Here is a 22,333-nt window from a genome sequence, read left to right on the forward strand (position 1 = left end):
AAATAATAAAAAAATAAAAAGTTATATTTTCGGATATCCGAACTTTCGGATACGGATTCGGATAGTGAAATCTGATATCCGAAAATTTCGGATATCCGAATATTCGGATATCCGGTTTTGAACACCCCTACTAGGAAATCTCCCTACCAATTACTTCTGTTTGTTTAATGCTCCGGTGGAAGTGGTTAAACGTTTAGAGAAAATCCGAAGGAAATTCCTATGGGGTGGGTGTATCGACAACAACAAGATGAGTGGGGCCTCCTTGGTATAAGGTTGTGGCACTTATAGAACAAGGCGGTTTGGGTGTTGGAAGCTTATCGGCAATAAATAAAGTGTTAATGGTCGGTGTAAGATTCTAAAATGAACAATCACAACTTTGGGTGAGGGTCATTGTGGCAATACATCAAGGCTCCCGTAACTACTCTCCCATACCGCTTAAAAGTACGTTGGGCGGGGTGTGGAAGGGTATAATAAACATGGGAAGGGCATCAGGGAACCGGGCGGTCAAAGTGCAAAACAGTTGAAAGTCAAGGTGGGCATTGGTGACAAAACGTATTTTTGGATCGATGTCTGGGTAGCAGCAGACCTTTGCGTGCATTATTCCCTAATATTTTCACTTTGGAATCTGACAAATTATGTACGATTCGGGAAAGATATCAACTTACGCAAGGCAACATCGAGTAGCACAAAAACTGTGGTGCAAAACAGACATATGTTGGAATAGAATGACTGGAAACTGCTACTGCAAAACCAAATTATGGGGCAAGGGGGCGACAAATGGTTGTGGCAATCGGGTACAGTTACAGAGTCATTTCGGGTCTTTGATCTACAGAGGGAACTTGATTACATGCCTACCATTCCTGAAACAAGAGTACTAAAGTGGATCAGTTGGTTACCGAAAAAAATAAATTGTTTACTTGTGGAGAGTAGTACTAAATGGTATACCAACACGGGAAGCCTTAGTCATAAGACACGTCCCGATATCATCCATCAGATGGGTTATGTCGAGTCGGCAGATCATCTACTAATCACGTACAAGTTCGCTCATCAGGTTTGGGTAGCTATTTCATAATGGATAAAAGTTCCTTTGCCGAGGTACATGCTCAGCGTTATTGAGACACTTGAATATCTTGATAATCTGCAGCTAACGAGTTAAATGAAAAGGGCGGGGTATCTTATTGTGGCTACAGCCTGCTGGTCTATTTGGCTAGCACGAAACCAGCTAATATTCAAAGGAATAGTTCCGCAACTGTCAAAAATAGTAGGCGAAATAAAGGCCCTATCTTTTTTTGGATTAACTCAAGGGTGGAATCAATTAAGCTGGACTAGAAGGAATGTAAAGAGTTCAAGGTGGCCTGGGTATCTAAAGTGTAATTGAGTCTCTATGTTTTACAGCTTTCTTTTCCAGTATGTTATCTCATTTTCATGTACTTGTTTTAATATCTTGAGCAGCTTGCTTAAGAGCTTTTAATATATCGCCTTTTTCAAAAAGATTAGGTTAGTTCAATTGACCGTCGGTTTCAATTTTGAGTAAACTCAAGCCTACTTTAGTTTTTTTTTTTTTTTTTTTTGAACGGCTAACAGAAATTTATTTATAAATACTAGCAAGGTGCTAGGCACCACAATTACAAAAAACATATTACGACAATCAACTAACTACCAGAACGAAATTAGTCAAAAAGCGAGAAATTACTCCAATCTTCCCACGTCATGGCCGCCATTTTTCATCTGTTTTTACCCAAAGAAAACTCAGAGATTTTACCTCCTCCAGCACTTTAAAAACATTTGGTTGGGTACTATTGAAAATCGCATCATTACGCGATTTTCCATAGACTCCACAGATCAGTCAACACAATAGCATGGAGCTGTGAACTAACCTATACAATTTATTTTCTAACTGCAGTTATTATATATGTTTATTTTATACCTCTAGATATGTAAAAACAGGAGGAAAAAAAAACTTACATAAAATCAGTCTTAATTTAGAGGGAAAAAATGAAGAGTGATGAGACGTGTTAAATGTGAACTGAAGTTGGTGACCAATCCTGGCCTCACTTAATTACATCATGATTTATTAAATGACCATTATAACCCTTCTATTATGTGAACTGAAGATGGTTTTGATCAGTCAACCATACTTTATATTTAAGATAATTGATAGTCTGGAATCTTATAGATTTTCATATATAAGGAGTTCTCTATTTGGCGCTCTCTCTAACACACACACACACACACACAAACTCATTGATCCAACATGAGCAACATAAGTTTGGTTGAGGCCACACTCCCTCCAGGCTTCAGATTCCATCCCCGCGATGAAGAGTTGATATGCGATTACTTGTTCAACAAGTTTTCTCTCTCTGGTTCACCTCTTCTTATTGAAATCGATCTAAACAAGTGTGAGCCGTGGGATCTTCCTGGTACTCATTCTTTTTAACTTTTACTTTCTATAGGTTTTTTCTCACTTTCGGTACATTAACATGCCAATTGATATGATTGTCTATCTTCATAACTCATGATCTACCTTAGAGTTATGGTTTCTGGTTGTGAACCGCACCTATTTCACTTCGAATAACGATTTTTTTTAATTTTTTTTATTGATGATTATATGTGAATGCTTATAGTCTGGTTTGGTTGGTTGTATATATTTTCAAAACCAAACCGCCAAACCGGTTATGTATGTTGACAATTGATAGAAGTCATATAAACCAATCAAACTGTTTAACTATATTAAATGTGAAATAATATCCAATAAGCTACAAGCCATCTATACATTTTCAAACGCATAGAATCAATAAAAGTAATTCAAATCTTTTACACTATACAATATAACCATTCTTAAAAACTAAATAGTGGCGGTAGAGAATGTGGGAAGTCAACAAAAACATATGGATTACAAAATTAGGGGGAAAAGAAAGATGTGGCTTTTGAATCCCATTAATATTCTAAAACTTGCTTTTATATATCTATGTGTGTATATATGTGTATGTATAGATCATTTTAATACGATAATACGGTTAAGTGACCAGTTTAACCCTTTAAACCATAACCGAAATTATATAGCTCGGTCGCATGATCAATTCTTGAATCAATTGGTAAAAAGGTAAAAAGAAAAAAACAAACGGCCAAACTGATCAAATTATTTAAGTAATCGCTTTCAGAAAAATAATATACAACCTAGGTTGTTAATCGTATTGGATTGGCTAGTTGACGGATTAAATAGATGAGCGACAACCCGAGCACAACTCCTATATGTAACTATGTCAAAGATAAACGCACACACTTAAAGTCGTTTCATATCTTCGTGTCATACTTTGGGGGCGACCTGTTAATTAGTGTTCATTTGCAATGTAAGTAATAACTCGTGACTTACTATTTAAAAAAATGACTTCAGTCCAAATGAACGCTTTTAATTATCTTTTTATCTCTTTTTTCTGATCGATTGATTGAATGAAAAATATTAGAGAATATATATCTAAGAACAAGTGGTTAGAAGTAATGAATAAAAGTCAACGAAATAAAGAGTTGAAATTTGAAATTAGTTGGAGGAAAATCTAAAATTTAATATATCAAAATCTTAAATGTTAACATTTTTACTCTCTTATAAAATTAATGTAATATAAAAATCTTATATTTAAAGATGTGTTCAAGGCCAGTAACACATTTATATATTATAAACGAGTAGTGCTTTCGTTTATATATTTAATAAAATGATTATATTAGTTTATACAAAATTTTCATAGTGATGTTTCAAATCATAATTATATATTATATAATATGCATGTATGTAAATATGTGTGGTTGTGGATATGGCTGGCCGGGAGGCTGGAGAGATTCTCGAGGACGGCTCTAGGTGAAGATAGGAGTACTGTATATGTATATATTCTAATCTACGTGTTATGTTGTCACTCACGTAATTAAAGTCGGATACTATTTGTTCTTTCACTATTGCATATCCTTTCACTAACTTTATATTGAAATCGACATTTATCCCTTTATCTTCATTTGAAAATAGAAAATAGATATAATCAATGCTTTTCACATACGTGTTTGATACGGATACAAATAGATTGTCTTATTTTCATGGAGGAAAATAGAAAAGTATATCCGAGCATGTCATATACGTGTACATGTTAAGTACAAATTTTCACATTTGGACCAAAAAACTAAAATAATAATAATAATAATAATAATAATAATAATAATAATAATAATAATAATAATAATAATAATCTAAGATGACTATAAAGGTTGGACCAAAAAACTAAAATAATAATAATAAAAATCTAAGATGGTTACAAAATTTCCAAACAGTTGTAAAATTGAGATAATTACTAACTAATAATACATAATATTCTGTATTTATTGTTAGATTTTGACACTTTAGCCTCATGCATAAATGATAAATTCAAAAGAAGGCGATCAAGCTAGTGTGGCCAAACATGGATGGCCCTGGCTTAAGCTTAATTGTCGCCACTGCCCACGTGATTGGCCCTCACACAACACCCATTCATGTCCCACAAAATAATAATAATAATAATAATAATAATAATAATAATAATAATAATAATAATAATAATAATAATAATACCTAATTCGTAATAACAATAATAATAATAACTAATTCGTAACAATAATAATAATTTAATAATAATAATAATAATAATAATAATAATAATAATAATAATAATAATAATAATAATAATAATAATAATAATAATAATAATAACTAGTTCGTAGTAAAAAAGAGCCATATATACTAAAAACAATTTGAATTCTTTCAAACTTAAATTCCATTCGTTTACACCCTTAGTTTTAATAAAGACATATATGTATATGTTAAAAGTATACTATTGATAAATCAAGACCACTTAAATATTGTGTTCACATTTCACTAATTTATTTAGTTTTAGTTACACGTTTATATCAGTTTCAATATTAAAAATATCCGGATAAGGTACGAACAATTCCAATCAAATAATTCACGTACAAGAGCTAATATGTGTAGTCTTATCATGCACATAAACTACTTGCACATTATAACTATTTCACGATTTCTCATGTTTGATATATCATAATCCAATAATAGGAATCATTTGATAATCACTATAAACTATTTTATTTACTGATGAATTCAATAGTGGATACATTATAGTTCCAAAAACATATAAATATGTTGACATTTATATGCTTTATTTTACCCTTTTTATCAAATATACATCCATGAATGTATAAAGGACAAAACATATTTGAAGTACTCAATTATACTTCATTCTTTTAGAAACCGCATGTGTTGGAGGCAAGGATTGGTACTTTTATAGCCATCGAGATCGAAAATATGCAACCGGATTACGTACAAATAGGGCCACGGTGTCGGGGTACTGGAAGGCAACGGGAAAAGACAGATCTATCCTTCGAAACCGTACCCTTGTTGGCATGAGAAAGACTCTTGTTTTCTATCTTGGAAGGGCACCGAAGGGAAAGAAAAGTAATTGGGTAATGCATGAATTTAGACTACAAGGTCCTCAAACACCTTCGGTTGATTCTTCGCTCAAGGTATTAATTTCTCTTAACTATTTGAAAGTTTAAAAAATTATGATATGGCTATTTTCAACAATTAAATAGTTATGAAAATCGTGAAAATGTTCATGTATGTTTTTACGTATATAATTCACAATAATATTGGATACGAACATACAACATATGTTCATGTATGTGAAAAGGTGGGTATTCTGTGTAGGTAAGATGTTTATACTTTGAATATACGTTTTGACTTTTGACTATGAAAATAAAATGTTTTATTGACTGATTTATTATATTTTTATTCGGATAATATATTTTGATATCACAAGATATTAAAATATATAATATTATGATCTTTTTATATAAACTACTAGACGCCCGCCCGCGTTGCGGAGCAATGGCCGAATAATTTTCAATCAATTAAAAAAAGACTATTATAATTTTGCTATGAAAAAAAAAACGATGATAAAACCGTAGTTTTTGGCTCAGGGCAAAACTGTATTTTTTCAGGACTAATGAGCCAGTGTTAGGCAGCTAGAGTTATGCACCGCCCGTGTTGGGGGGCACTCAACCGAGTATTTCTTAGGTTAATAACATGTACGTCTTTATGTCGGTTAGTTGTACATGCTACTTATAACACGATATCAAAAAAGACACATCAAATTAACCAATTAAAGAAAAACAGTACCATAGTTATGATAAAAAAATTAACTAAAACGATGACAAGCGTGTAACTTAGAGTTGGGGGCAAAACAATAATTTGTGAGGACCAATTAGCGAGTGCTAGGCAGCTGTTTGGCATGAATAAAAACAAAATTAAGTCAACAAAGAAAAATAAAACACTACCATGGTTTTGCCAAAAGGAAAAAAAAAACGATGGCAAGATTGCAATTTTTAGTGGAGATAAAATCGTAATTTTAAAATGAAGGTAAAATAATATTTTTAACTGAGGGCAAAGCCATTTTTTTTATTTTGAAATGGGGGCAAAATCGTAATATTTTAGCTGCGGGCAAAATCGTAATTTTTAGCCGGGTGGGAACCAAATCGTAATTTGGCAGGACTCTAGCTGAGGGCAAAACCATATTTTTATTTTGAACTGGGGGCAAAATTTTATTTTTTAACTGAGGGCTAAATCGTAAATTTAAGCAATGGGCAAAAGCAAAATTTTATTTTGAATCGAGAGCGAAATCGTAATTTTACACATGGGATAAAATTGTAATTTGACATCACCTATAAATAACTATTATATGAAAAAAAGAAAAAAAAACAAAAGTAAGAGTGGCCGCCCAAATGTGGCCAACCACTTAAGAGTACTGTTACCCGATAACGTATGCAAGTTGTTTTTGTATATGTTGAAAATGAAAATATCTAAGATTTCAAATTAATTAAGTTATCATCAGTCTGGTCATTTGCAAAAATATAGTATATTAATGGTTTATAGGTATAGTGAATTGTTAATTATATATATAACCAGTTCTAAGTATAACAAGTGTGAAAAGAATATACATTTATATCTATATTGTTTTAATATTGATACGCAAAATGTTATATAAGACCATTCGTTTTCCTCTCGTTTATTATTTATACCAAGCACCATGTGTAAATGTTTATGATATTCATGATTCTACTTGAAATTGGCCAGTGTTGCCATAAATGAGCTCACCAGGCTATGTGTAGTAACACAGTAGCGAATCTTGAGATTTCTGATCGGGGGTTGAAAACGTATCTACCTTAAAAATTATAAAACTGGGGGGTCGAAAATGTATATACCTAAAAAATTCTATATAAAAACTACATACCGGACACTACCGAGCGAAAACTGAGGTGGTCCCCCCCCCACCCCCACCCCTTCTATCCTACGCCCCTAGTAACACATCCATCTAATTCCACACAACTTGACTGATGTCACGAATGTGTATATACTTCATTCAAAGATAGTATCTAAAAAATCATTATTGAAACATAATGTATGCATACATACGTATGTACATCTACACACATATATATACATATGCATATTACTGATATTAACTAGGAAAGTTTTTTTATTCCTCAAGGATAGAATGAAAGATTTACTCTCGTCCAACCTTTCCTCGACATTACAAGTAGTTTTGCTATGAATGAGAATTTAGTGGACATGTTTATATATAATTGTTAATTTAATGATATTATTATTATTACAGGATGATTTGGTGTTGTGTAGAGTGTTTTGCAAGAATAGAGAAACAACTGATGAAAAACAAAACAACTTGGGAAGCATAAACAAGTATAGAAGCCATGAAGACACAATAAAATGTTCTTCATCTCTCCCACCACTAATGGAACCTTACAGTCTCTCCTTTGACCAAAGTCAACACGCCTACAACAACAACAATAATATCTTCAACCAGCAAGTACCCTGCTTCTCCACCATTTTCAACCAATATAATCCCCAATGTGATCTCATTAACAACCACCATGTGTTCTCCACCATCATATCACCACCACCACAACCACCCAATCTTACGATATCATCACCATCTTCTTCATCGTCGTCACATTGTGGTGGGAAGAAAGATGTGATCAAAGCCGTTTTGAATCGTTTTAACGACGCCACTTTCAGCTTTGGTGAAGAGAATTCTGATCAAAGCTTTTTGTCGGATGCAGATTTGGCTGTTACCATGTGGTACCCTTGATTTCCATCATGTTCTTGTTGTTAATTTGTTACTAATAGGGTTACTTTTATGTTCATGTCATTGTATATAAACAATCATTGTATATAAACAAAAGTTACTATTTTGAGTTTTTTGTAAGTTGTGTTGTTTTTTATTTTCATTGTGTTTTAGGTTATCAAATTCAATTGTGTTTTTCACCTCATAATGTTTTAGTTAGAGTTTTTTTCATTTTTATTATTCTAAATGTTAAAGCAGAGACATAACCCTGCTAAAATAGAAGCATAACCAAGCTAAATTCAAAGGGACAAAACGTTAGAAAAATGTCAAAAAGATAAATACTTTTTAGGATTTTTCCTTTTAGTGTACTAGCCTTCCCTTCTATCAATATGAAGGTATAATAAAATATTAATATAATAATAATTATTATTATAATTATAATTCTTTTCTTTTACTTTTAAATTTAATTCAACGATTTATTTAGTATCACAGATTGGGATATGTTTGGTATTAATCGGTATCGAAAATAGCGGTAGATCATGTTCAGTATCGGTATATGAAGGTAAAAACCGGCACCGGCCTGTACTGAAAACGCCAAAAGTCGGTACCGAGTTGATAGTGAAAATCTTTTAGTTCGGGAAATTCGGTGCTGCTACCCAGTACCATTTGTTCATCCCTGATCACTGGTACCGTACAGACAATGGTATCGTACAACGTTTTTCTTCTTCAACTTTTAATGATTTATTTTTTTTAGTTTCAGGGATAGCGACGGGCTCGGTGCCAACCGATACCAAATCGGTACTGGTACCAAAAATACCGGTTACAGTACTGGTATATGAAGGTAAAAACCGGTAGCGAACCGTTACCAAGAACGCCAAAAGTCGGTACCAAATTGGTACTTATGATCTTTCGGTTCGGGAAATTCGGTACCAGCACCCAGTACCATTTCCTCATCTCTGACAACGGGTTTCATACGAACTATATCATTACCATAAAAAATTTTGGTTGATTTTCTTTCGGTTATCGTTTAGTGTTTTTTTTCTACATTCACTACTACAAAAATATGTATTTGCTATGGTCAAATCTGTAGCTAATTTATAGCAAACACTCGTTTTGCTACGGATTTTGTTTGTTGCTACAAGTACCGTCGCTAATTTATTTGCTACGAATTTTAGCTACCGAAATCATTTTTGCAACGAGTTTAGCTACAAAAACTGACGTCGCTATTTTAGCTACGAATTAGCTACGAAAATGTTTGCTACGGATTTTTAGCTACAAAACTTTCCTACGGATCTTTAGCTACGAAAATGTTTGCAATGGATTTTTAGCTACAAAACTTTGCTACAGACTTTTAGCTATTAAATTTTGCTACGGAATTTTAGCTACAAAGTTTGCTATGAATTTGTAGCTATGAGGATTTTGCTACATATTTGGCTACGGAGTTTTTGCTACGGATTTAGCTACAAAAATTTGCTAAAGATTTGCTACAATTTTTACTAGTTTAGCTATGAATTATCTTAGATATTTGTTACGGAATTAGCTGCGAATTTTAAGTAATTTTTCACAATTTTCATAGTTTGTGTTATTTTTTATTTGTTGCTTGCAAAAATTATATTCAAATTTCAATAAATATATATATGTGATACCAAAGATAAATATCCAAAATCCAATATAGAATAAATAATCGAATTATACAAATGTCATACAATAAAGATCAAACTATCCAAAAAAACAATACCATAAATTTTCGAATCATATGTTTACCAACATAAATCATATCTAAACTCCGTGGAAAGTTATGTGGCAGTTTTGTTACTGTCATTTATTTGCGCATTTTCTTCAACTTTTTCTGTCACATAATGATCTCTGGTTTCTCTCATTCCAACTCCGATTGCACCTATAAGCAAAATATAAATATAAGTTTGCTTTACATGTCTTAAGCAAAATATAAATTCATGAATAACTTATTTAAAATTTCAAATTATACAACACTTAAGAACTCTCACTTAGCATTTCAAAACTGGTAAAGATTAAAAAATCGCATTACACCGTGTTTTATATATTAATGTTTTTTTAAAGTTAACCAACAATATTTTATGAAATCCTCATGCAAGGTGTCATGAACATATCATTTGTAAAAATTACTAATTATGCCAAAGGCATTTCTTTTAACTGATTATATACCCACTTACTTCAACTGATCCATATTATTCAAAACTTATTTCTCATTAAAATTTAAGAGGGACATCATGTGGCATAGTCATTTTTAGATGCCAATGGAAATGAACGCACAAATTGGTATGATTGTACAATGTACAAGCCTTCAAATGTGCATAATGTACCTTGTGAAACAGACTAATAACAGACGAGATGGAGAGTCACTGAGTTCCTTTTTCCTTTTTCATGACGCATCGGCGGTTCGTTATGGCTCATATAAAGGGTACCGATGATCAGCTACGAAGACGAGAAGCGGTAAACTTCTTATTGGGTTCCACGGTAGGGAAGGGGGTGGTCGGAGGCTCCACACATCACACATTGGTGGTTTTTAATGGTCGGAACCTAGCAGGGCAGCAATACGATGGAGATGAGCGACAATATGTGTATTCGATGCTTCAGGGTCGTTACAATTTACAGGGTGTAGTCGTCGGTTCGCCGGAATATCCAGGCTACTAGAACCAGGGGAGATATCAAGAGAGAGTAGAGAAAGTGTGTAGGTTATGGGAGTCGTCTAAGCTTATATGGAGAGTTGTCCACATCGGTTAAGTCCGATTGATGTGATACTTGGCAATTTATCCGAACGGTTTTGGTAGATGAGACGTGCTGATAAGAGTGGCGGGAAGATGCAAGTGGCGGGAAGGAAATCATGAATTTGACTTGGTTTCATAGTTTATTTTTTAATTATATATATATATATGGTTCCCATTAAGTCTAACCAACTCTCAAATCATTCTTAGCCCTTAGATCTTGCTGAGATTAAATCCTGTCCGTTTAAACTCCCTTTTCTAACCGCTATTACTGAAGTTACGAGCGGTTTCATTGGCTGGGAGTTATCTCCGCAATATTCATCCCCATGTTCCCATGTATGGCTCCTAGGGTTGTGGGCAGTTTGTTTCTTTCGGTTCACCCCACTATCCTTTTTCTCCTCCTAAATCCTTGCTACTATAACCGCACCTCCTGTAGGTTATTTATAGATCGTCCCCAAACCTTCCATTCCCATTCTCAGATTTACATTCTTCATACAGCGGTTGAAACTGTTCAATTTCTCCCCACGTTGCTCGCCAGTAACCTCCACCTACAAGAAGCACAGAACCCTTAATTGCTTAGTTTGTTGTCGATCAAATGGAGAAGTACAATCAGGGTTCTGTTTAGTTCGCCACCTCTACTTCTTCATCAAGTAAAATTGACAAACTGTTTGCCGATCAATGCAACGCGGCTTGACCAATTTCAACCTGAACCCACCATGATCTTGGTTCTTGAAGAATTAGCTCTCCGTGTGTAAGTAAACCCCCAAATTTTTTTTTTCAATTTAAATCATATATGTGGAACTAATCAAGTGTGAATTCATCATTTTTATCAAATGGGTCACACTTATAATTTGTTTTACCTGGTCGTATACAGAACTATGTGGATAAAGTGCAATCTTTCACTTTCATGTGATAGCTGATCTACGAGTTTAATTAGGAATCATCTAGAACCACTGAAATATAGCACTTTTTTTTGTAAGTGAACATGTTGGTTCAGTTCTGTTTTAGGCGTAAAGGAAAACATGAAAACATACCTGATTGCAGCAGTACAGGCCAACAGAGAATCCAGATGGAGACACAGCAATAAGTTTTGACATGATTGTCATCTTGGTCTGGTTCCTCCTTAGGGTGCAATCTAATGATGGTGATGATAAGAAACCGACAAGGGAATCGGTTATGGAGAGGGATGCGAGATTGATGTTATGTGCTATTAGGGTTTGTGAAATTGTCTAACCCCTTAACCTCTACATTATTCTCCTTATATATGCACCTAGGAGGAAACCCTAATTAGTTAATAAGGGTAATTAGGCCCATCAACAATTACCAACTAATTATTTAATAGGATTGTTATATATTTTGATCCATATAATGTAAATGATTATAATGGCTACTAGATTAAATATAAAATAAATATATTTAATCTTACATTCTCCCACTTAGCCGAGTAATCATTTACTATGAGTGTTAGATAAGCCTGATCAGGAGTTAACACTCATTTTAGCCTTAAACAAGTACTATAGCAGAGAAATACAGCCGTTGAATCATTATGCGACTCAGGACCCCCATTAATCATACTATAGCCTTAGTTTAAAACCTAATCGTTATGATCAAAATACGCATAAGCCCTTTGTTTGATTTGTAACTTTATTTGTCTATATGCCACTATGTCGGCTTGACATATTCTTAGAGACATACAAAATCAAACTGGTGAGGAAAATTAACTAATACTTAAGCATTCATAGTACGATATGCAATTGCGCATGGCCATTAATTAATACCCGTCTATGAGCTCTCCTAATAAGACTTATGGGTAATAGCCCTTCAGTTATAGGATCCTTAAGCATATCATGAATGTATTCGATACAAAACTTAGTTTCCTCAATTCGTTCATAAACGAATAATTAATTGCGTATCGAAATTTAATGCAGCACCTCTTGAACTGTTACTGTTCAAGGAGTCATGGTAGCTGACTTTATCACACTAGTTCTTCAAAACATTAATTATAAGGAGTTAATAAACTTATGAGTCCACTGATAAATTTCCAACAACATTTAGTGATTATATTATGTCGTTATAACTTAGGTTGTTAATATCAGTCCATTATGACTCCTCCATAAGATAGGTTTGTCTGCTGACATAAGGATATACCCAAAATTACATTCTATCATCTTTAAATATCACAATTTAGAGTAATAAACCGGTTTAAGTTCTCACTTCTTCTTCAAATTATAGCCTCTCGTTTATTTAAAGATATTGTAATACTCCATTAGATGCTTCACGTTAATTTAGACGTATCTAGTGTGTTGCAATGTGAGTAATATCTAAACGAGTATAGACTTAAACTTACATAAGGCTTCCAATTAATGAAGCGTAAATAAATAATCCCATGTATCATATTATCCTTTAAAGGAGAGCAGTATTTTGTTACATATGTAAGGACCCATTTAATGTTAAACTTATGGAACGAAACGAATGTCCCATTGGGTCTATCTCGGTACGTTATGATATCTATTACATAAGAGATATCTCTGAGATCTCTTATATCAAAGTTTGTGTTAACAATGCTTTGACTTATGTAACATATACTTGTCAAAAGAATATCATCTATATAGGCAAGTTTATCGTAGTTGCTCCCACTCATTTTGAGGTAGGTTCATTAATCAACTTGATTCTTGATGAAAATAATTACGTTAGCTTTTCATCACATTATGATGTAAGACCCTAAATCACATTTGACCATAAGTCGCAGCGGAAATACGTACCCTAAAATTTCATTCATTATAAACGTTTTGTCTTACTTGAAAGTCCACTTTAAAATATAAAAACATAACTTATCATCACTAAATTACATATGTAAACATTCCCGTACAATCTATCTTGTGACTCGGTCTTCGATCGCTACTCCTTGTGAGGTTAATCCGTGATTCGTACAACCTGCACTCACCACATTCATTCATACATTAGCACACATTATATAAACAAGATTCATTCACGTACACTTCACTATTCGTCATTTTTCAAACTTTAAGCATTTCATCTGCGTATCCATTTCCTGGTGAGACTTCAGTAATGTACCTGCATTACTTTTCATTCTCAAGGTACACCATTAAAAACATTAACACTCAACGTGTCTAAATCATGCTTACATACGTACTTACATACAAACATACATTCACATCTACATACATACATATCTTTCCTACAACTTTACATACATGCATACACTCATACATGTCTTTACACATACATACATACACAATTACATACATACATACATACCTTTCCTACATCTTTACATACATGCATACACTCATACCTATCTTTATACATACGTACATACACATCTACATACGTACATACCTTTCCTACATCTTTACATACATGCATACACTCGTACATACCTTTATACATACATACATACACATCTACATACGTACATACCTTTCCTACATCTTTACACACATGCATACACTCGTACATACCTTTATACATACATACATATATACATACATACACATCTACATACGTACATACCTTTCCTACATCTTTACACTCATACATATCTTTATACATACGTACATACACATCTACATACGTACATACCCTTCCTACATCTTTACATACATGCATACACTCATACATATCTTTATACATACATACATACACATCTACATACGTACATACCTTAACGAACACGTACTAGATCACGCGTACCTCTTACATAATCATACATTATTTACATGGGTCTTAGACTTAGCTTTATAGTGATCTAGGCTTGTTTGGAACACCCTGACGTTCACTTTAACATGGAACCAGCGTTTGACAGTGAAGTATGGGCGTTTAGGTTTTTGCCCGGCGTTCCATACTCCCAAACCCGGCGTTCCATACTCCGGGTGCAGATACAACACGCCCACTAAAACTCGCATAACTTTTAACCCGATTGTCCGTTTAACCTCACGTTTCTTCCTACATGCTTGTAAATTCACATTCTATCATATGAACTTAAAATCCCACATACGGATTAAGGAAATTCTTAACTTACCTGCATTCGGCTTATTATTATCTTCTAATTATTTGACCCGTTCGTGCATTTATCAACATATTCTGTTTATTTGACCTCAATCTCATATGAACTTAATAATTTCATTGACGCCTATCATAAAAGATTAATTTCTCGGATGCCTAGCAACCTCTTAACCCATTTTCGCTCAAAAGCTTATTTTACCCGTTATGGGTATTTGCGCATTAAATGGTCTATGACATACAAAACCCTATACTTCGCTTTCATACTTGACAAAGGCATTACTCTAATCGAATAGCTCATTTCCAAATGACTTTTAAGGTCATTTGCCCGAAATACCTATCAAGGGCGTTTCGGTCAACTTTAATCCCATCATTTACGACGAGAGACTACGACACATACTTGACCTCATCCTTCATGTTTAGTTACTTAAAACATCATATTACATAATCGAACTAAGAAGTGATTACAGAAATCACTTACCTTATGCGTCCGTGCTCGCATCCGATTCCTTGCCTCTTATTGACCCGTTAACATCTCATGCTTGCGCCCGTCTCGACGTGATTCCTATACTTTCATTTCATCAAAATCACGCTCTTATTAGCATACTCATTTGTGCATGTTAACCATCATGTCAATCGCATCTTTCATACTTAACTTTCATTATTCATTCTTAACCAACATAACTCATATAATCATTTCCATATACGCTTAAATTCATGTAACTCATCATGTCATTACATTTAACGCGGATTGCTATAACATGTATCATACGACTTCTTATAATCCTACCTTTACGATAACGAGTCAAATCATGATTCTTATACTTAGTTGACTTTCAAAGTCAACTATTAACCATATTTAACTATCGATTTATCATCATATACTAGTAACATCATAATCGACTATACGGATAACACTATATACATTTTATCATACACTTGATGTGCGTGTACCACCTTTTAAGCATAACGTACAACTAATTCATACATGCATCTTCTAATTTCATACATAACCCATCAAAACCTACTACTAATCATCATGTTTCATTTCCAATTAAACATCAAACATAGCATCATCATATTTCTCTTAATTCATCTAACAAGCTTTCATCATACCCACATAATACATCATTCTTTCAACAAGAATTAAACATAAATGGTGATTCAAGTCATCATCATCACCATAACAAACGGGTTTCACATCTAAACTTCAAATTAACACAAACCTTACATAACCCATGTTCTATATGATGTTTCTAACCCTTATACATGATCAATTTCATATTATCTCACGGATTAGAGCATAACCCACTTCACCCATGATCACCAATCTTAGATTTAAGACATACCTTATGATCCCCTCGTGTTGGTGATCATTAATCCATGCTCGGTTATGAGTTTAAGCATCATTTAGCCTTCCAATTTGATGATCTTTCATGTTTAGGGTTTGAGACTCCATGGGAGTCTCCTGATCGATCTAGAACACACACGAAGGTGTGTTTGTGTGTGTTGTTATTTTATTTTAATAACACAACTTCCATCTTGTTCCACTTTAACCCCTCGGGTTTGCCTTTAAAACATAACCGACACTACCTTCATCATTTAATACTTTTGACCATACCCTTAACTAGGTTAAATAGCCTAGTTATTAATTTCATAACGTGTCATATATGAACACACGACAAATATTTACATTCTGATTTTTGGGGCGTTACAAGTCTACCACCCTTAAATGAGGTTTCGTCCCCGAAACCTTTCTTACCTTTATTTAACACTAATTATTCCTTCTCTACGTCCACTCGACATAACCACGAGCTCATCACCATGACTATCATCCAATTTCAAGAATCCATCCCAGAATTCTTATTAATGTTTCTTTCATGTTTATTTCATTATTCATATCATTGACTTCTTCCTAACAATTCCATACCTTCCTTATCATACTTTCGCATATCATTTTCATTTCCTTGACCTGTCAATAACGGGTCTATATACATACTTCCTCAATCTGTAATCATACATACATTCGTATGATCCGTTCCCAACGGATCTACTACAATCATCCTATCTCTTAAGATTACATTCTACACATATATTATTTAGCATTTAGTTCTTGTTTTGTTACCACACAAAACTACTATTTCATGATCACATATACGCGCTTCACTTCAAAGTTAACATCATTCTATCTTTTCTATAACTACTTGTACCATACATACTCTTACGTTATCTTCCATTCACCTTGTTCATTCTACATTACTATTCCTCTTATTTCATGCATTATTTCGTTTACATAAGCCCACATGTCACGCAAAATCATTATACGAGAGTTTAGCGAATTCTCGAAATTTTCACTTCAAACCTTTGAGATTCATTCCTTAACGACATAATCTTCTTCTTAGGTCCACTGTTAGGAATCGAACATTCTGTACTATACCATACTCATTCCACCATACATTTTGTAGGGCGTTTTCAACTTACAAATTCATACTTATCTGACATAAATTAAAGCATTTTACTTACCTCGATTTCCTTCCATACTTCAGCGATCCGTAAATCAGACCTGTCCACATTCTTCACGTGTACTAGCCGTACTAGACTAGATTTCATTCATCCGTGCAATGTGCCTTCACTCGTACACAACCTCCCACCAAATCGATGGGTTTCATCACCTCTAGGTTCCTTCTTGCGCGTACTTATATCATTGTCCGGGTATTAGCCCGTCATTCATTTTGACTCCTAGTAGTCGATTATCAGCACTTTTAACACATAACTTATTCAAAACTTCTTTCTTTCATTTTAAAATTTAAAATTTAGGTTTGCGTGCCAATCCTGATCATTCTTTCATCCAGTTACTTTACATTTACTCACATGATTCGTTTGACACAACCATGGTCAAACCATTGACACATCGCGATGTGGGCTATTTTCATCATTTCTATATTTTAAACTCGTCCTGCGTACACAATCGTAGCATCCATACCTTTCATTATTTTTATGTTTTGAATCCGACTAGCGGTTTCAAACATTCCCTTCATGTATTTCATACTTTGAATCTGTCTCGCGGATTCAAACATCCCATTCATGCCTTTCATACCTTGAATCCGTCTTGCGGATTCAAACATTGCATTCATACCTTTCCTTCCTTGAATCCGTCTCTCGGATTCAAACATTTCATTCATACCTTGTTGATCCGCACTTTCTTACGGATTCAACATTCTTCATTCTTAACAGGCATGTTTTTCATTCTTACATAGTACTCTCATTTTCCCGAGAGTCTTACTTCCCATTTCACCCACACGCCCGCCTGCTACCCAACTCTACCGGACATACCTGTAACGATTATCATGATCTCACGAACGTCGTACGTTTCTCGTGTACTGGCCAAGTACACAATACACATAGTAGTTTCGTGCCTTCATGCAATTGCCACCTTATGTACGTAGACTTAGGTTTCGGCGCGTGTATCACTTTCAATACTTCATTACATACAATCCTTGTCTTTCATTCAAAATTTTCCTTCCTTTACTGAGTTTTACCATTACATATACCCACATATTAAATTCACGTACCTGGGGCTCATTTGCCTATTTGTCACTTGACGGTTCTAGTTATTCATCTTAAACTGCTTTCACGGATCATCCTCTTGAAACACTTATGCTTACCTTGTACATACAAAACCGTCAGTTTCTTCATACGTATACATAAGTACATACTTACATTAGCTTCTATCTTTGGATCTTGATTGAGTCTTAGATTGTACGGGTTTCTTATCTCAAGAGCACACAAGTTTGAGTTCAAGTACTTACTTTCTCGTACTTGATTCCCACAAACCAGGGCTCTGATACCAACTTGTAAGACCCTAAATCACATTTGACCATAAGTCGCAGCGGAAATACGTACCCTAAAATTTCATTCATTATAAACGTTTTGTCTTACTTGAAAGTCCACTTTAAAATATAAAAACATAACTTATCATCACTAAATTACATATGTAAACATTCCCGTACAATCTATCTTGTGACTCGGTCTTCGATCGCTACTCCTTGTGAGGTTAATCCGTGATTCGTACAACCTGCACTCACCACATTCATTCATACATTAGCACACATTATATAAACAAGATTCATTCACGTACACTTCACTATTCGTCATTTTTCAAACTTTAAGCATTTCATCTGCGTATCCATTTCCTGGTGAGACTTCAGTAATGTACCTGCATTACTTTTCATTCTCAAGGTACACCATTAAAAACATTAACACTCAACGTGTCTAAATCATGCTTACATACGTACTTACATACAAACATACATTCACATCTACATACATACATATCTTTCCTACAACTTTACATACATGCATACACTCATACATGTCTTTACACATACATACATACACAATTACATACATACATACATACATACCTTTCCTACATCTTTACATACATGCATACACTCATACCTATCTTTATACATACGTACATACACATCTACATACGTACATACCTTTCCTACATCTTTACATACATGCATACACTCGTACATACCTTTATACATACATACATACACATCTACATACGTACATACCTTTCCTACATCTTTACACACATGCATACACTCGTACATACCTTTATACATACATACATACACATCTACATACGTACATACCTTTCCTACATCTTTACACTCATACATATCTTTATACATACGTACATACACATCTACATACGTACATACCCTTCCTACATCTTTACATACATGCATACACTCATACATATCTTTATACATACATACATACACATCTACATACGTACATACCTTAACGAACACGTACTAGATCACGCGTACCTCTTACATAATCATACATTATTTACATGGGTCTTAGACTTAGCTTTATAGTGATCTAGGCTTGTTTGGAACACCCTGACGTTCACTTTAACATGGAACCAGCGTTTGACAGTGAAGTATGGGCGTTTAGGTTTCTGCCCGGCGTTCCATACTCCCAAACCCGGCGTTCCATACTCCAGGTGCAGATACAACACGCCCACTAAAACTCGCATAACTTTTAACCCGATTGTCCGTTTAACCTCACGTTTCTTCCTACATGCTTGTAAATTCACATTCTATCATATGAACTTAAAATCCCACATATGGATTAAGGAAATTCTTAACTTACCTGCATTCGGCTTATTATTATCTTCTAATTATTTGACCCGTTCGTGCATTTATCAACATATTCTGTTTATTTGACCTCAATCTCATATGAACTTAATAATTTCATTGACGCCTATCATAAAAGATTAATTTCTCGGATGCCTAGCAACCTCTTAACCCATTTTCGCTCAAAAGCTTATTTTGACCCGTTATGGGTATTTGCGCATTAAATGGTCTATGACATACAAAACCCTATACTTCGCTTTCATACTTGACAAAGGCATTACTCTAATCGAATAGCTCATTTCCAAATGACTTTTAAGGTCGTTTGCCCGAAATACCTATCAAGGGCGTTTCGGTCAACTTTAATCCCATCATTTACGACGAGAGACTACGACACATACTTGACCTCATCCTTCATGTTTAGTTACTTAAAACATCATATTACATAATCGAACTAAGAAGTGATTACAGAAATCACTTACCTTATGCGTCCGTGCTCGCATCCGATTCCTTGCCTCTTATTAACCCGTTAACATCTCATGCTTGCGCCCGTCTCGACGTGATTCCTATACTTTCATTTCATCAAAATCACGCTCTTATTAGCATACTCATTTGTGCATGTTAACCATCATGTCAATCGCATCTTTCATACTTAACTTTCATTATTCATTCTTAACCAACATAACTCATATAATCATTTCCATATACGCTTAAATTCATGTAACTCATCATGTCATTACATTTAACGCGGATTGCTATAACATGTATCATACGACTTCTTATAATCCTACCTTTACGATAACGAGTCAAATCATGATTCTTATACTTAGTTGACTTTCAAAGTCAACTATTAACCATATTTAACTATCGATTTACAATCATATACTAGTAACATCATAATCGACTATACGGACAACACTATATACATTTTATCATACACTTGATGTGCGTGTACCACCTTTTAAGCATAACGTACAACTAATTCATACATGCATCTTCTAATTTCATACATAACCCATCAAAACCTACTACTAATCATCATGTTTCATTTCCAATTAAACATCAAACATAGCATCATCATATTTCTCTTAATTCATCTAACAAGCTTTCATCATACCCACATAATACATCATTCTTTCAACAAGAATTAAACATAAATGGTGATTCAAGTCATCATCCTCACCATAACAAACGGGTTTCACATCTAAACTTCAAATTAACACAAACCTTACATAACCCATGTTCTATATGATGTTTCTAACCCTTATACATGATCAATTTCATACTATCTCACGGATTAGAGCATAACCCACTTCACCCATGATCACCAATCTTAGATTTAAGACATACCTTATGATCCCCTCGTGTTGGTGATCATTAATCCATGCTCGGTTATGAGTTTAAGCATCATTTAGCCTTCCAATTTGATGATCTTTCATGTTTAGGGTTTGAGACTCCATGGGAGTCTCCTGATCGATCTAGAACACACACGAAGGTGTGTTTGTGTGTGTTGTTATTTTATTTTAATAACACAACTTCCATCTTGTTCCACTTTAACCCCTCGGGTTTGCCTTTAAAACATAACCGACACTACCTTCATCATTTAATACTTTTGACCATACCCTTAACTAGGTTAAATAGCCTAGTTATTAATTTCATAACGTGTCATATATGAACACACGACAAATATTTACATTTTGATTTTTGGGGCGTTACATATGATGTTTGCATTAACGCATACATGGATATTATTGGCTTACAAATAAAGTGTTCTTTAACCTTCAGTTTGAAACTTTAGGTTGTTATCTAATGAACATGTAAATGTGTCAGCCATTTGTTAGGAAAAATTGTTTTTAATGTTCATCTAATGTAGCTTTAAACCATTATAAGCTACTAGAATAGTGATGATCCTCAAAGAAATCTTTGATAATTTATCTTTTCCTAAGTATAACCTTTGATAATCAATCATGCTTCTTAGTGTCTTAACGCTTATATCAGGATTTGGTTTAGTTATGAACACTCTTAGGTAATTCAATCAAATCCCAAACGTTACACGAACACATAAAATCAGTTTTACTAGAAAACTGTTTTATTCCATTCAGATGATTGATTTACGCTAATGGCTTGATTTTAAGAGATAGGATCATTAAACATTTCCAAAAATCCATTTCAACTTCATTAAGGAGGTTATGTAATCATCAAAGTTAGTAGGCTTTTAAACCTAGATGACCTCCTG

General features: G+C 34.0%; 1 protein-coding gene and 1 long non-coding RNA gene across 3 annotated transcripts; one reads left to right on the plus strand and one right to left on the minus strand.

Moving 5' to 3' along the window:
* The first annotated feature begins 2,208 nt into the window (after positions 1-2,208).
* Positions 2,209-8,304, plus strand: LOC110873541 (NAC domain-containing protein 21/22). Its single transcript, XM_022122480.2, has 3 exons — positions 2,209-2,420; positions 5,282-5,556; positions 7,707-8,304. The coding sequence occupies exons 1-3, from the start codon at positions 2,255-2,257 to the stop codon at positions 8,196-8,198; spliced, it is 933 nt and encodes a 310-aa protein (XP_021978172.1). The 5' UTR covers positions 2,209-2,254; the 3' UTR covers positions 8,199-8,304.
* A 5,357-nt stretch (positions 8,305-13,661) lies between these two features.
* On the minus strand, positions 13,662-19,302 carry LOC110873543. 2 transcript variants are annotated; one of them, XR_002555236.2, is made up of 3 exons: positions 16,291-19,302; positions 15,423-15,506; positions 13,662-13,852 (listed from the first exon to the last, which is right to left on the minus strand). It is a non-coding gene; the product is annotated as an uncharacterized LOC110873543 (long non-coding RNA). The 2 variants fall into 2 exon arrangements; XR_002555233.2 differs by having other exon boundaries at positions 15,423-15,511.
* Positions 19,303-22,333: the final 3,031 nt, after the last annotated feature.

Source organism: Helianthus annuus, chromosome 8 (assembly GCF_002127325.2).
Source record: "Helianthus annuus cultivar XRQ/B chromosome 8, HanXRQr2.0-SUNRISE, whole genome shotgun sequence".
NCBI lineage: Eukaryota > Viridiplantae > Streptophyta > Magnoliopsida > Asterales > Asteraceae > Helianthus > Helianthus annuus.

Coding starts and splice junctions, on each gene's coding strand:
- LOC110873541 (XM_022122480.2), top strand. CDS start 2,255: ATGAGCAACATAAGTTTGGTTGAGGCCACACTCCCTCCAGGCTTCAGA. Junction 2,421..5,281: donor TGAGCCGTGGGATCTTCCTG/GTACTCATTCTT, acceptor TCATTCTTTTAG/AAACCGCATGTGTTGGAGGC. Junction 5,557..7,706: donor CGGTTGATTCTTCGCTCAAG/GTATTAATTTCT, acceptor TTATTATTACAG/GATGATTTGGTGTTGTGTAG.